Source organism: Manduca sexta, chromosome 16 (genome assembly GCF_014839805.1).
Source record: "Manduca sexta isolate Smith_Timp_Sample1 chromosome 16, JHU_Msex_v1.0, whole genome shotgun sequence".
NCBI classification, from domain to species: domain Eukaryota; kingdom Metazoa; phylum Arthropoda; class Insecta; order Lepidoptera; family Sphingidae; genus Manduca; species Manduca sexta.
In genome coordinates this window covers 3,083,693-3,097,252 of record NC_051130.1, presented here as the reverse complement: position 1 = coordinate 3,097,252, position 13,560 = coordinate 3,083,693, and the positions used below count along the sequence as shown (strand labels likewise).

Here is a 13,560-nt window from a genome sequence, read left to right as displayed (position 1 = left end):
TTTATTTATGCAACATTTTTATAGAAAATGTTAGTTTTTACGGAACCGTTTGTGTCTGGAGCCCTTAACTGGCAGGTCCAAGTCTAATCATAGAATTGTAGTATATAGGACTAATATTTTAACCATATTCAATAGTTAAATAAAACTGTCAGCCAATTTAAAATAGGCTCATTTGGTTATATTGTTGGTCAAAATTTAAAATCTACCTAACACTAAAAGCTTAGTCATTAAAGGCTGTTTTTTCCTCTTCCTAAAATAAGTAAGCGAATATAGACAAAACAACATTATAAATATAACTTTATTTACACATTATACAACAGTTTATTTTGGGAAAAATACTCTATTTGTATTGTCATATATCGCTGCAGCTAATTCGTCTGGGTTTTCTTTCCGTATTGCCGCCAATATCTCCAGAACTTGTCTGAAACAGAAATTAATTTGAAACCAAATAGAACAATACATAATATTTTAACACAAATCACCTCTAGACTATAGAAAGCCTTGAGGTGGTTCTTTACCAAATTTACTTTGGATTGGGTCCTCAAAGAAGACAGACATTCAACTGGACTGGTCATAAAAACGAAGCTGAATGCATTCTATATCATGTAAAAAATAGGTTTTATATTGGCACAACTATCCACATTAGTGTTAGTATTGTGCCTTTACAATTACCAAGGCATTGACATTTATAATAGGCATCATGATAAATTAAATTATGATGCCTATTCCTAATGGTAACTTACACAATATTGACAGGCTCGTTTCTCCCCTTTACTTGGCTATCAGAACCTGGGCTGTACTTCTCCTTCTTGGCCGTCGCAAACTTTGTGACAACATGCCCATATCCCGGATGAGTGGGCTTCACCTCGCACCACGGGCAGTCTGTCTCAATCATCAGTCTGTCTGTGGGTATTTTCGATGCCACATCCAAGTTTTCTTTCGTTCTTAATGAACTAGAAGAAAAGTATTAGCTATTTATATAATATTTAATGTGAGCGGTGTAAACAATAAGCGGCGATAGCCTAGTTGGTTGTGGAAGGGACTGTTGAAACGAATGTCTGCAGGTACAAATCCCAAGGGCACACACCTCTGACTTTTCTAAAAAATTATGTGTGTATTCTTTGTGAATTATCGCTTGCTTTAATGGTGAAGAAAAACTCGTGAGGCAACTTGCATACCTGAGAAATTCTCTTGAGGAATTTTCGAGGGTGTGTGAAGTCTACCAATCCGCACTGGGCCGGCATGGTGGACTAAAGCCTAATTCCTCTCGGTAGTAGAGGAGGCCCATGCCCAACAGTGGGACAGTATATAATACAGGGCTGATATTATTATTATTATAATGTGACATGATTATCTATATAATCTATTGAACTGACCATCCATTAATACCTATATACAATCCAAGTGAAAGGATTTTTTGTAGTGCCTCCTCAGACCCATCAAAAGAATGCACCACACCACCAACCACTTTGTCTTGGTTCCTGCTCAAGATATCCACTAGATCATCAGCAGCTGCCCGACAATGAAGAAACAATGGCAGGCTGAACTCCCTACTTAACTGCAACTGGTATTCAAAGAACCTGAAAACATAATTAAGTAAAAATGTCTGTCTACATTTCAGTAGCCAAAATGCTTTTATTTGCATTTCAAGTATAAAATTCTCCACAAAATCAAATTTAAAAACAAAAAAAAGTGTGATAAGTAAAAAACAAAAATAAGAAAGACTTCATAATATTATAAATTAGGTCATAAATGCTTTAATGCTACTGAATTCATGTTTTGTAGTTTATTCAAATTTTAGGTAATGCCATGACTTGAAAGCATTCTGAGCTTACTTCAACTGCACATCCTTTTCACAGAAGTGTAGCCTCTCGTAATCCAGTCCGCACTCTCCGATAGCAACAACTTTATTCTTGTTTTCACTTATTAGACTCCTGAGGCCATTCAAGTAGTTTTCTGGATTTTCCACAAAATCTTTACATCTTGTGGGATGGCATCCCACAGTTGAAAACAATCTTGCTAGAAAAAATATTTTATAGTAGGGATGGATATAAATTGCATATCAGTTCAAATTTTATATTCATTTATAACAAAAAATATTTTTCTTTCCACACTATTGATGGTAATATAAGTAAGGTGCGAAAAGGTAGGTGATTCGATGAAAAAAGTAGAAGATTCATCCATGATATTACATATACTGTCCTTAGAGATTGAGTTGGTTATTAAAGCATTAAATTGCAAACTTTATTTCTTTATCTTCAAGGTTTTAAGTAGAATAACAAAGAATAAAATTTTCATAAAGTGATTGCATTACACATGGTGGAATTTGTTTCACTGTTTCCTGAAACATACAGTCAGTAAATTATATAGAACTGTAGCATTTAGAAAGCAAAACCAGATAAAATATTTTAACATCAACAAACCAAGCTTTTATATTTTTTTTATTATTCGGTTCATATCAGTTCATATCTTTTTTGCATTATATACACATTTGTATGTCATTGACAGTACATTTAAAAAAACAGTGAACTAAATTTCACCCTCTATACAGGTGAGTTATTACTTTTAATATTCATTTACCATCTGATCGTGACATATCTATAGCCTTTTTACTGTCTTCTAAACTGCCTCCTGTTATGATCATCTTGTCCAAGCCCCCACTCCAGGCCCGGCTTAATACCACATCCAAATCCGGCTCATGTTTCTTGGATCCATGGTAAACACCCTGGTACATATCATCTGTGAGGTTCGCACCAATATCTGATGATGTAATAAAGACACATTGTCATTTATCTGGGATGTATGACTTTTTTACCTTTGCAACCATTTAATATATTTGCAATTTTGCAAGAGGAGTGAGAGATGTAATTCTTTATATTTGTTCAATAATTTAAATATCTACATTTTCTATAGGGGAAATACGAGGCTGAATGCTATCTCTGTAGGTATTTTTGTTATAGAAGAATAGCCAAAAATAAGATCACATGTCGATATGTAATCATTTCTGCATATTAACATCAGAATCTGGGGAATCAATGCATTATTGGCTTGAGGTAAGAATCTATCCTCGCATAGGAGTCTTGTAATACAACAGACGAAACCAGAGTCTAGAATTTGTGTCTGGTAAGGCAATATGCTCGTCGCCTATGGCACATGGCAAAAAGTGGGTGGTCTAGTTGCATCTTTACCTATTCCTTCGGGAAAAAGGCGAGTTGGGAGTTGGTTTTGTTTTTTTTTATGTGGCAAAGGGAATACCAACTCCGGGAACGCCGTATAGCAGGCTAAAATCGCCTTCAACTATACCAAAGAATGAAATAATTACTGTACTCTTACTGATCTGAACTACCGGATATTTTACGCTTCTCGCAATATAAAGTATGTAGCTCGTAAGCGTATCTCACCAATATATTTTCTTAAAGAACTCATTCTTCTTAATATTCCTCTAGTCATATAATTAGGAAGTGACTAAGATTATAAATAGTAATTTATTTCTCAGCTGATTTATGTAAATTTTTGGGTTATAAATTGACTTGACAGTTGACATAACCAGTGTTATCAGGAAAAAAATTAAAAAACAAAATTCGTAGAAAGAATTTTATCCGGTGACGAGTTCGTTTTGCACATAATACAACAAAACAAACATAGTATCGGGAATTATATTCCTTGAGGATGATGTTTATATTTCAATAATAAGATTTTTGTTATTTCTCCTAATACATATAATGAAACAATTCTGATGTACTGAAGTCTCAAATTTGCTCCCTGGACAAGATGATGAGATTTACATCTCGCAAAAATGTAGGACCGAAGCTTACTTAATACTTAGTTACGACTTGCATAATCTCAAGATGTGCAATCTTAGTAGGGATTATTTCCTTCAGAACGAAGTGAGTATGTATAGGTTCGTAGTTAAAGTGATAAAAAAGATAATATCAGCTTGCGATCGTACCATGGCTAAATTTTGGTAACCTCTTTTGTTAATATATGACAATGTGGGCATCACTAGTGTTGGCATTGCCCATCTCTATTGGTTTCCTGTTTTAAATAAAAAAATGGCCACTCAATAAGTAAGCGTTGTGTTGTAGTTAAGATATAATAAAAGGTTACTCATATACGAGCGTTTCTCTGGCCTCCCATAAATAAACCTTAACAGGTTATGGGCCCAGTCAAGAAAGACTGTACCTAAGAAGCTTGATTCGAGTAAGTCGCGTTGTAGCAACGGTTGGAGCCCGAGCAACACGTGGTTCGAAATTAGGCGGCGGTGACTTGCGTTAAGAAGATTGTGAAGATTATACTGGTGAGAGTTTGCATCCAATATGTCGAGTGCTGAAAATAACAATAAGACAATCGTTCTCAACGGCCGTAATTGGCAGGCATGGCGTTTCCAAATAAAAGTTGTTCTATGTGCAAAGAAGTTATGGGGAGTCGTAACCGGCAACGAGGTGAAGCCTGCAACAAATGATAAAGCACAAGAATTATGGGAAGAGAGAGACATCAAAGCTCAAGAAGTTATAGTAACCAGAGTTGAAGAGACAGTCATAACTTATTTAGTTTCATGCTCTACTAGTGCTGAAATGTGGCAGAAGTTATGCACCCTATATGAACCATCTACGAAGGTCGGGTTACATTTGTTGCAACAAAGATTTTTCAATTTAAAATATGAGCAGCCTATAGCGGTGTTTATATCCAAGATAGAAGAGTGTGTGACCCAGTTGGCAACAGTCGGAGAAAAAGTGTCTGAAAGTATTATCATCACAAAAATACTTATGTCGCTACCAGATAAATATAAGCATTTTGTATCTGCCTGGGAGAGTGTGCCAGAAGATAAACAGAAGTTACAGGAGCTGACAGGCAGGTTGCTAGTCGAAGAGGAGCGGAGTGGCAATGGCACCAGTAACTGTGCTAGTAGCAGCAGACAGCAAGATTCTGCATTGGTGGTTGGTGCGCGGCATAATGTGAAGTGTTTTGAGTGTGGTAAAATAGGCCATAAAAGAAATGAGTGTAGAAATAGAGAGTGTCATAATTGTCATAAGACGGGTCATTTAATAAAAGACTGTAAGTTAGTAAAAAATAAGCTTATTGAGAAAAATAAGAGTTCCAATTCAAAAACTTCATTTGTAACGAGAGAGATTCAAAGTAATTTGTTGTATTCTAAGAATTTCATTTTAGACTCGGGAGCAAGTGACCATATGTGTTATATTAAAGAGATGTTTACCGAGTTTTGTGAAATTAAAAATAAAAGGTTTGTTACAATTGGTGATGGTAAAAATTTAGAGGTATTAGGTATTGGAACTGTTGATGTGTATGTCTATAATGATTCAGAGTATACTCCCTGTACTTTATATAATGTGTTGTATGTGCCAAAATTAAATGTTAATTTGTTTTCTCTAGGGTCAGCTATTAACAAAGGACACAAGATGGTGTCAGATTCCAATGGATGTAAGTTTTATAAAAATGGCTCTGTAACAGGTGTAGCAGATAAAAGTGATAATATGTATGTAATGAGATTTAAATTTAATGATGTAGCTTTAGTGACTTTGGCAGATTGGCATAGTAGGTTTGCACACCAAAATTATCACTATGTAAAGGAGTATTTAGATGCAAAAGGTATAAAATATGAAGGGCAGACTGATCAGTGCTTACCGTGTATCCAGGGAAAACAGCGTAGATTACCTTTTCATAAGAGTAGTAGTAGGACAACTCAACCAGGTGAACTGATACACATGGATCTATGTGGTCCAATGGAGGAGGTATCTTTAGGTGGTTCTTATTATTTTCTTTTATTGAAGGATGATTACAGTAGTTACAGATTTGTGTATTTTATTAAAAATAAATATGAGACTATAGAGAAAATTGAAGATTTTGTAGAACAGTTTGAAAATGAGTTCAATAGAAAAATAAAAAGATTTCGTACAGATAATGGGACTGAATTTGTTAATAGAGCTGTAGAAAATTTATTTAAAAGAAAAGGTATATTACATGAGTTAACGGTGAGTTACACACCTGAACAAAATGGTAGAATTGAACGTGAAATGCGTACTGTAGTAGAGTCTGCGAGAACAATGATTATCCAATCAGGTTTAGGAAAAGAGCTTTGGGCTGAGGCAGTAAATACAGCAGTTTTTACAATAAATAGAACGGGTAAAAGTAAAGTGAGTGGGAAAACACCATATGAGTTGTTGTACAATAAGAATTTTGATGTTACTATATTAAAAGAATTTGGTGTTAAGGTATGTACACATGTACCAAAGCAGCATAGATTAAAGTGGGATTCCAAGAGTAAATTAGGAATTTTTGTAGGTTATGGAGATTGTACAAAAGGATATAGGGTGTGGCATCCAAATACAAATCGAGTAGACACTCATAGAGATGTTGTATTTTTCAAAGAAGACAAAGAGAAACAAAAGAGTATAAATTCTAGCAGTTCATTAATAGAGGATGAAAATAATGGAGAGGAAGTGAATCAAGAAGATACAAGAGTCGAGATAGAAGAATGTAAAGAAGTTGAGCAGCCAGATGTAGATGTACACCAAGAAGAAGTTGATTTACATCAAGAAGAAGTTGATGTACACAAAGAAGAAATTGATTTGCACCAAGAAGTAGATTTACATGAAAAAGAAATAACTATTGCAGAAGATGTGAGTTCAAGTGAAATTGACATGATGGAAGAGTACTTAGAAGAGGAATTCATAGACGCAGAGGAAAATATACAGGATAACAACGAGAATAACTCTCGAAGTAAACGACAAGTGAAGAAGCCAATGTGGACAAAGGACTATGAAATGGCATTGATGGCACAAGAAGAAGAACAATTAACGTATGAGGAAGCTATAAGTGGAAAAAATAAAGAGGAATGGCTGAAGGCAATACAAGCAGAGCTAGTAGCACTAAATAAAAATAATACATGGAATGAAGTCAGTTTACCATTAGGAAAGAAATTAATTGATACCAAGTGGGTTTTTAAGATAAAGAAAGAAGAAAATAAAAACTTGTATAAAGCACGACTAGTTGTTAGAGGCTTTAAACAAGAAGATAAATTTAATCATTCGGATATTTATACTCCAGTAGCTAAACTACCTACATTGCGAATTTTACTAGCAATAGCGACTAGATTTAATATGGATATTCAGCAGATGGATGTCAAGAGTGCATTTTTGTATGGGAACATAGAAGAAGAAGTCTATATAGAAAAACCAAAAGGAATGAAGATAGATGGCAAAGTATTAAAATTGCAACGTTCATTGTACGGAGTTGAAGAAATCCCCAAAATATTGGAATGAAACATTTAATCAATTTATGATTCAGGAAGGGTTTCTAAGGAGCCAGTGTGACTACTGTTTATATTATAAAAGGGATAAAAGGTTTTATGTACTATTATATGTAGATGACTTAATTTTACTGTGTGAAGACAAACAAGAGATAAATAGATTAAAAGAAGCATTACATAAGAAATTTGAGATGAAAGATTTAGGGGGTAATAATCTAAAATATCTAGGAATTAATATAATCAAGAAGAATGATGTGATTGAGTGTGACCAAGAGCAATATTTAAAATATTTATTGAGGGAGTATAATATGGAAGCATGTAAAGCTGTAACAACACCCATAGAACAAAGTTTAGCTTTAGAAAAGGAAGTAACTACAGATAAAGAACTGATCAAAAGATGCAGACAGTTAATAGGCAGCCTCATGTATGCTATGTTAGGAACACGTCCTGATTTGTGCTATGCATTGAGTTACTTAAGTCGGTTTCAAAGTTGTGCTAATGAGAGCTTATGGAAGGCATTAAAGAGAATTTTAAGATATATTAAGGGGACTTTAGGTTTAAAATTAATTTATAGAAAAGGAGTAGATGTGATATTAGAAGGGTACACAGATGCAGATTGGGCAGGAGATCAAGAAGATAGGAAATCTACATCAGGGTATATCATGAAAGTTTATGGTAATACAGTGTCATGGTCTTGTAACAAACAACAGTGTGTATCTTTATCAAGTACAGAATCAGAATATGTAGCATTAGGAAGGGGAATTGCAGAGGGTTGTTGGATAAGAAATTTATTAAAAGAAATAGATATTTGTTGTAACAACTTTATTATAAATATAGATAATCAGTCTGCAATTCATGTTGCTAAAAACCCAGAATACCATAAGCGTCTCAAACATATTGATATTAAGTATCATTTTGTACGATATAAAGTTGAAAATAAAATTGTATGTTTAAAGTATGTACCTTCAGAGAATCAGCTTGCTGATATATGTACTAAAGGATTGAGTAAAGTTAGGTTTACCAAATTGAGAGAAATGTTGTTTTCATAGAGTTAGACTAGAAGTTAGTTTAGATTTTTGATTGTGAGTGATGTTCACATTGAGGAAGGGTGTTAATATATGACAATGTGGGCATCACTAGTGTTGGCATTGCCCATCTCTATTGGTTTCCTGTTTTAAATAAAAAAATGGCCACTCAATAAGTAAGCGTTGTGTTGTAGTTAAGATATAATAAAAGGTTACTCATATACGAGCGTTTCTCTGGCCTCCCATAAATAAACCTTAACATCTTTTTAAATAACAGGATTTTCTTTGGTGAATCAATCAGACATGTGATTTCCGGTTCTTTGTATTTTGCTAACGGCGAGTACTTGCCTGGACACAATCTAGTAGTCAAGATCATACACCAGCAAATTACTGTTCGGTATGGTCTTTTGACTCCTGAAGTGCCGTATTAACAGTAAGCAATGCTGACTGATGATACTGGGATCGGTCTATTATCATAGACAGGGCTATTGTTGCTAGTAAGCCTGATATTGTGATAGTAGAGCAACGTGTCTTAATATTAAGACCTGGCACACGAGGTTACTGACATGTGAGAAGTTGATTCTACAGTTTAAGTCCCAATTGCCGTTTTTGTCCATGGGTTTGGCTTATAAGCCAAACCCATGGACACATGGAGATATTGGTTGAGCCTATTTGATATATCAAATAGGCTCAACCAATATCTCCAGAAGCTAACAAATGGCCGTTGGATCAAATGATGTTAGATGTAGAAGACAGTACCAATTGCTGGACACGGCACGCATTGTGAAGAAACTCCTTACTTTGGATCCCTAATCAACGGTGGTTATTGTCTTGAACCTCGCCAGCGGAGGGTTATTTATTTCTTTTTAATATTTATAAAATAAAAAACGGTATTCATAAAAAAGTGGTATAATTTATTTTAAAGATTTTTGTACATTATTTACTCAAAGTACCAACAAATAATATTATATCTTCGTGTAAGATCATAAATAGGAAAGGGCGATCCACGGTGAACTTCACAGGTGGTGGTGGGATGTAGACAGACGTCGTTCTGCACGTTACAAATGCTGAAAAGATTGATCTATTCTAGAAATAATGTAAATTGTATACTGATGGATTACAATAAACTATTGCGAGCAAACACAGACATGCGCACGCACATAGACACAATAAGTTCCTAGGTACAGTATTTACCATAGCTCTGCCACAGTAAGCTTGAAGTTTGTCACAACTACCAAATTCTCTGTATTGAAATTGAAAAATTTTATTGTGCCTAGGGACACGCACATGGAGCTAGGCATACTGTTGTATGACATGCACACACACACACACACACAAATATGCAAACACGCACATACATATACTTTAAACTCATGATCATTTGTAAAAACAGTTAAAAATATTATAAGTATGCGACTGACCAGTAAACGCGCCTGCGATTGCACCCTCTTCGTCTACTTTAACGAAAGCTTTCTGAATAGCCTTTGTTACATTGATAAAATCATCTTTCACGATGCCTGGTGCTGCCTCGGAAAATATTGCCTTCACACCAATCTGCCAAGTTAGAATCATTAGGAATTATTTGAGACTGATGCGTCCCCAACAACCTACTGCATCCTTTATTCCCTAAAAGATTTACGGGAGAATTGCCATTTTATAAATTTATAAGTAAAATTGTTACTTGTTCACCCATCTCTATTTTCTTAAAAAATATCCCTTTTTAGGCCTTAGCTTGATTGAATATTTTTGGGACTAATTTAAATGATAATGGCCAAGTCAATGCGTAACGTCTGAATGACAAACCTTGCTGAGAAGATCTTGCAGATCCAAACTATTTTCGATATTAAATTTCGGCATATCCAAGTCAACTCTATCTTCAACTCGCAGATTGAAGATGTCGTCTAGCAGACCGGTTTTCGCCACCTGCTCCACTACAGCGGGCAAACCATCAATCTCATTCGGGAGCACAACAATCATGCGGAATCCTTCCTCTTTATACGGCAGTTCAATCATCTGGAATTATGCTTTTGGGGATGACAATTTAACAAAGGGTAAATCGTAATGAAGGTAGTCTTGTAATTAGTACACAGATAGATCAGATAAGTACTATAGATTTATCATAATGCTTGATTATTGATATTTTAATCAGAAATTAATTGATTAAATCAACTATAATGAATAATGTGAGTTTTTTGTGCCAATATAAATATTGTTGTCCACATTCACTTTTGTATCGATGATGCGCAGAAATGCGATAACCCGAAGCATGAAAATAAAAAATATCAGGAAAAGAGATATTGAGAATGACTATGTAGTATTTTATTGAAATACGATAGTCTATATCTATTTAGAATTATACATTACTTAGAGCTGAAGGCAATTAGGGCAAGTTCTTATTTGTAATGTAAAGCTATAGGAAACTTCTAAAGATTTTAAAAAAATATGGTAACTCGAATAAACATTCTATTTCTGCTAGGAAATCATCCATTTTGAGCCAATAACCATATTTTCCTGAAATAGAACTTACTCTAGCTGGTATGTTCGCGCACTTGGTGTATTTGAAAGCCCGCAATAAATGCATCATCGGTTTTTTGATAACATTGCCATCAGACGTGTGGAAATCTTTCTCTTTGGTGTCTGTTGCTTTAAATGGCACGGACCAGTGACCCTGCAATATAATTTTCATTAGTTAATATAGGAAGGTTTGGTTCGTGTTCGTTCCTAATAACTTTATTCCTAACCCAAATATTGGGCTTATGATTTTGACTTCTTTTATTAAAATTATAACCATTTCTTGTAGTTATTCCTAACGCTGCTAAAATGTAATGAAGTTGAATTTTTTCGGTCCATGGCGAACAAAGTATTTTTATTTGTTGCAAATTATTTATATTGACCGGTTTATTTTAAGGATCGGGGCGAGATGTAATTGAGATCATTTATTGAAAACAGCTGTTAATAGGCTTACCACTAAAACTGTTCATTAATCTTCCGTTTAAATCCGTTTTTAATAAACGATGCAAATCTCAATTTTCAATCCTATAATTCGTTTGTAAGCGTGTAAATAACATTTAAATGTGATTGGTCCTTTTTGGAGTTAGATTGAAAAAAGCGTTAGGGAACGTTTTTGAAAATGGCGGTTAGTGAAGATATACCTATTGTTTTAAGTAATAGTCGGTGATTTTTGATAGTGCACAAGTTTCGTCAGTCATCACATCTAATAAGCCGTAAAAGTTATTAACGCTAAGTAGGTATTTACCTGGAAAAATATGACGTTGATAAGAACGGCAGTAACGCTGGGTTTTATGTCACTTTCGGCCATAGCGTTTTTTATATGGCCCCTGGTCATGTTCTCCGCCTGGTAAAGATTTAAATTGTGTCTGATTACTAAATTTTCATCTCAAGTCAACTGTCAAGTAATCTGTCCGCGCTTGCTTGTGATTTCCACACCTTTTTTTCAGCAATTAAGTAGTTCATAATATTGTACCTATTTCAATAATATGAACGTTATGGCAGCGCACAAAATAGAAACAACAATAATTGATTGTTATACGGATATCTATTAGATGATATTTTAAAGTAGAATTTTACCCATTCATTGATGAGAGCGGCAGCTGCCGCGGGTGCTTGGACGTTAATCTTATCGACTCCGCTGTGGTAGGAGTTGCGCGCGATTTCAGAGAATTTCTCCCACAGAGTGAATTTATTATTTACGTATATTTTGTTGGCAACCGTCAGGCATTCAGGGTTCAATGTAGAAAACTTGCGGCTTAGACCGCTGTATGATTCGGCTAACTGCAACATATAAATAGCTATGTAGATGCCTACTTTAAAAAATAATAATGAGGTATTAACATCTATGGCCACGGGCCGAGACTGCTTTTGACCGGTTGATGCAATTAGGATATAGAAGGAAATATCAACTCAACAAATAACTCCTCATACAATAGGAACGTACCTAAGCATACAAAATGCATTCAGTTTCTTTGGAATATCCTAATAGAATTTATAAAAATTATATAAATTACAAAATAATTATTTCTCGTCAGTCGACATTCTATTGGACCCCACTCCACTTACCATCAGGTGCAGCGGGGTCACTATGATATGCCCGTAAAAAAATATATAAGTAGGTATATTTTAAATAATTATGATAACACTGTAAATAAATCACTTCAAAAATCGTTCATCGTTAACAATAGTGTAGACTCGCCTCGGCAGGACATGCGCCGCCCAGGTAGTTGTTGATCTCTTGTTGGGTCTCCTCACCGGCGCCAGTGTTGTATAGTGATAGGAGGATCATCACCCCCAAGGGCGAGGTCACTACGTTCTTGTCGCTCGATGATATGAACGCTTCCTGAAATTAATTAATAAGTCTATTCAAGAGTTACTTTTAATCAGGTAGGTACTCCATGCGCTGTACGGCCCGCGTATTTTAAGAATTTTGTTTGATAAACATTGTTTTACTTCCTAACGTTGTTTGTTTCAGCTATTTTTGTGGCTGACTGTACATATAAAAAAATGGAAAAAATTTCTTACGCTGCATACTCCGATGTTTATTTCCTCACCTGCAGCAGTTTGAGCGTGGCTTTATCAATCGCATCTCCGAGCGGCGTCCTCTGTATCGGTTCAGGGCCTCGGAAACGCAAGAACAGCTCTCGGGGAATCACAGACACTGTTTAATAAATAAGAATACATAATATATGGAACCTACCTAAAGAAATTGGCAAAAGATTTGAAGCGGCTGAATTAATTAACAAGATTGGGATAATTTATTTATATTTTATTACAGTAAATGAAACAATCTGAAGTAGAATAAGTAAAATATAAACACGGTTATTAAAACCTAGTGTATTCTTGGGATCTTATACCAGTTTCATCAGAAACCATTATTATTTGGTTATTTATAACTTCTCGAAATAAAGTAAACACCAACAAGAATATTTAAAATAACTACTTACTAGTAATGTTTCTTAAGAGGCACGAAACCGAACAATTCGCACGAGATTGGGTACGGTACTGAATTAGGTTCGTGTTTTCAATGAGTGATGTTTGTATGAATCAGCAAGTATTTATTCTGAAATGTATAGAATGTAGATAATGTAATCTGCGAATATAATCGATACAGATACCACCTGATTACCACATCGGTGTAAATATATTCGCTTTGTCCTTTGGACACTGTACCTAATAAGCTTTTTCTAGGCAAGTATAATGCTAAGTTTACACTAGCAATTTCTTGCATCAGTATATTGCGCAGGAACTTCCAGA

The 13,560-nt window shown here is 34.9% G+C and overlaps 2 protein-coding genes across 2 annotated transcripts; both read right to left on the bottom strand.

Moving 5' to 3' along the window:
* Positions 1–270: 270 nt before the first annotated feature.
* LOC115447999 (putative deoxyribonuclease TATDN1) lies at positions 271–3,550 on the bottom strand. The gene is made up of 6 exons (XM_037439090.1): positions 3,402–3,550; positions 2,581–2,760; positions 1,836–2,019; positions 1,377–1,580; positions 744–953; positions 271–421 (listed from the first exon to the last, which is right to left on the bottom strand). The coding sequence occupies exons 1-6, from the start codon at positions 3,448–3,450 to the stop codon at positions 322–324; spliced, it is 927 nt and encodes a 308-aa protein (XP_037294987.1). The 5' UTR covers positions 3,451–3,550; the 3' UTR covers positions 271–321.
* Positions 3,551–9,201: 5,651 nt separating this feature from the next.
* LOC115448001 (antichymotrypsin-1) lies at positions 9,202–13,381 on the bottom strand. Its single transcript, XM_037439448.1, has 9 exons — positions 13,251–13,381; positions 12,858–12,964; positions 12,503–12,646; positions 11,881–12,084; positions 11,549–11,647; positions 10,820–10,960; positions 10,096–10,305; positions 9,714–9,846; positions 9,202–9,359 (listed from the first exon to the last, which is right to left on the bottom strand). Coding segments are annotated over exons 1-9 (1,170 nt in total). The 5' UTR covers positions 13,252–13,381; the 3' UTR covers positions 9,202–9,228.
* Between the last annotated feature and the right edge of the window lie 179 nt (positions 13,382–13,560).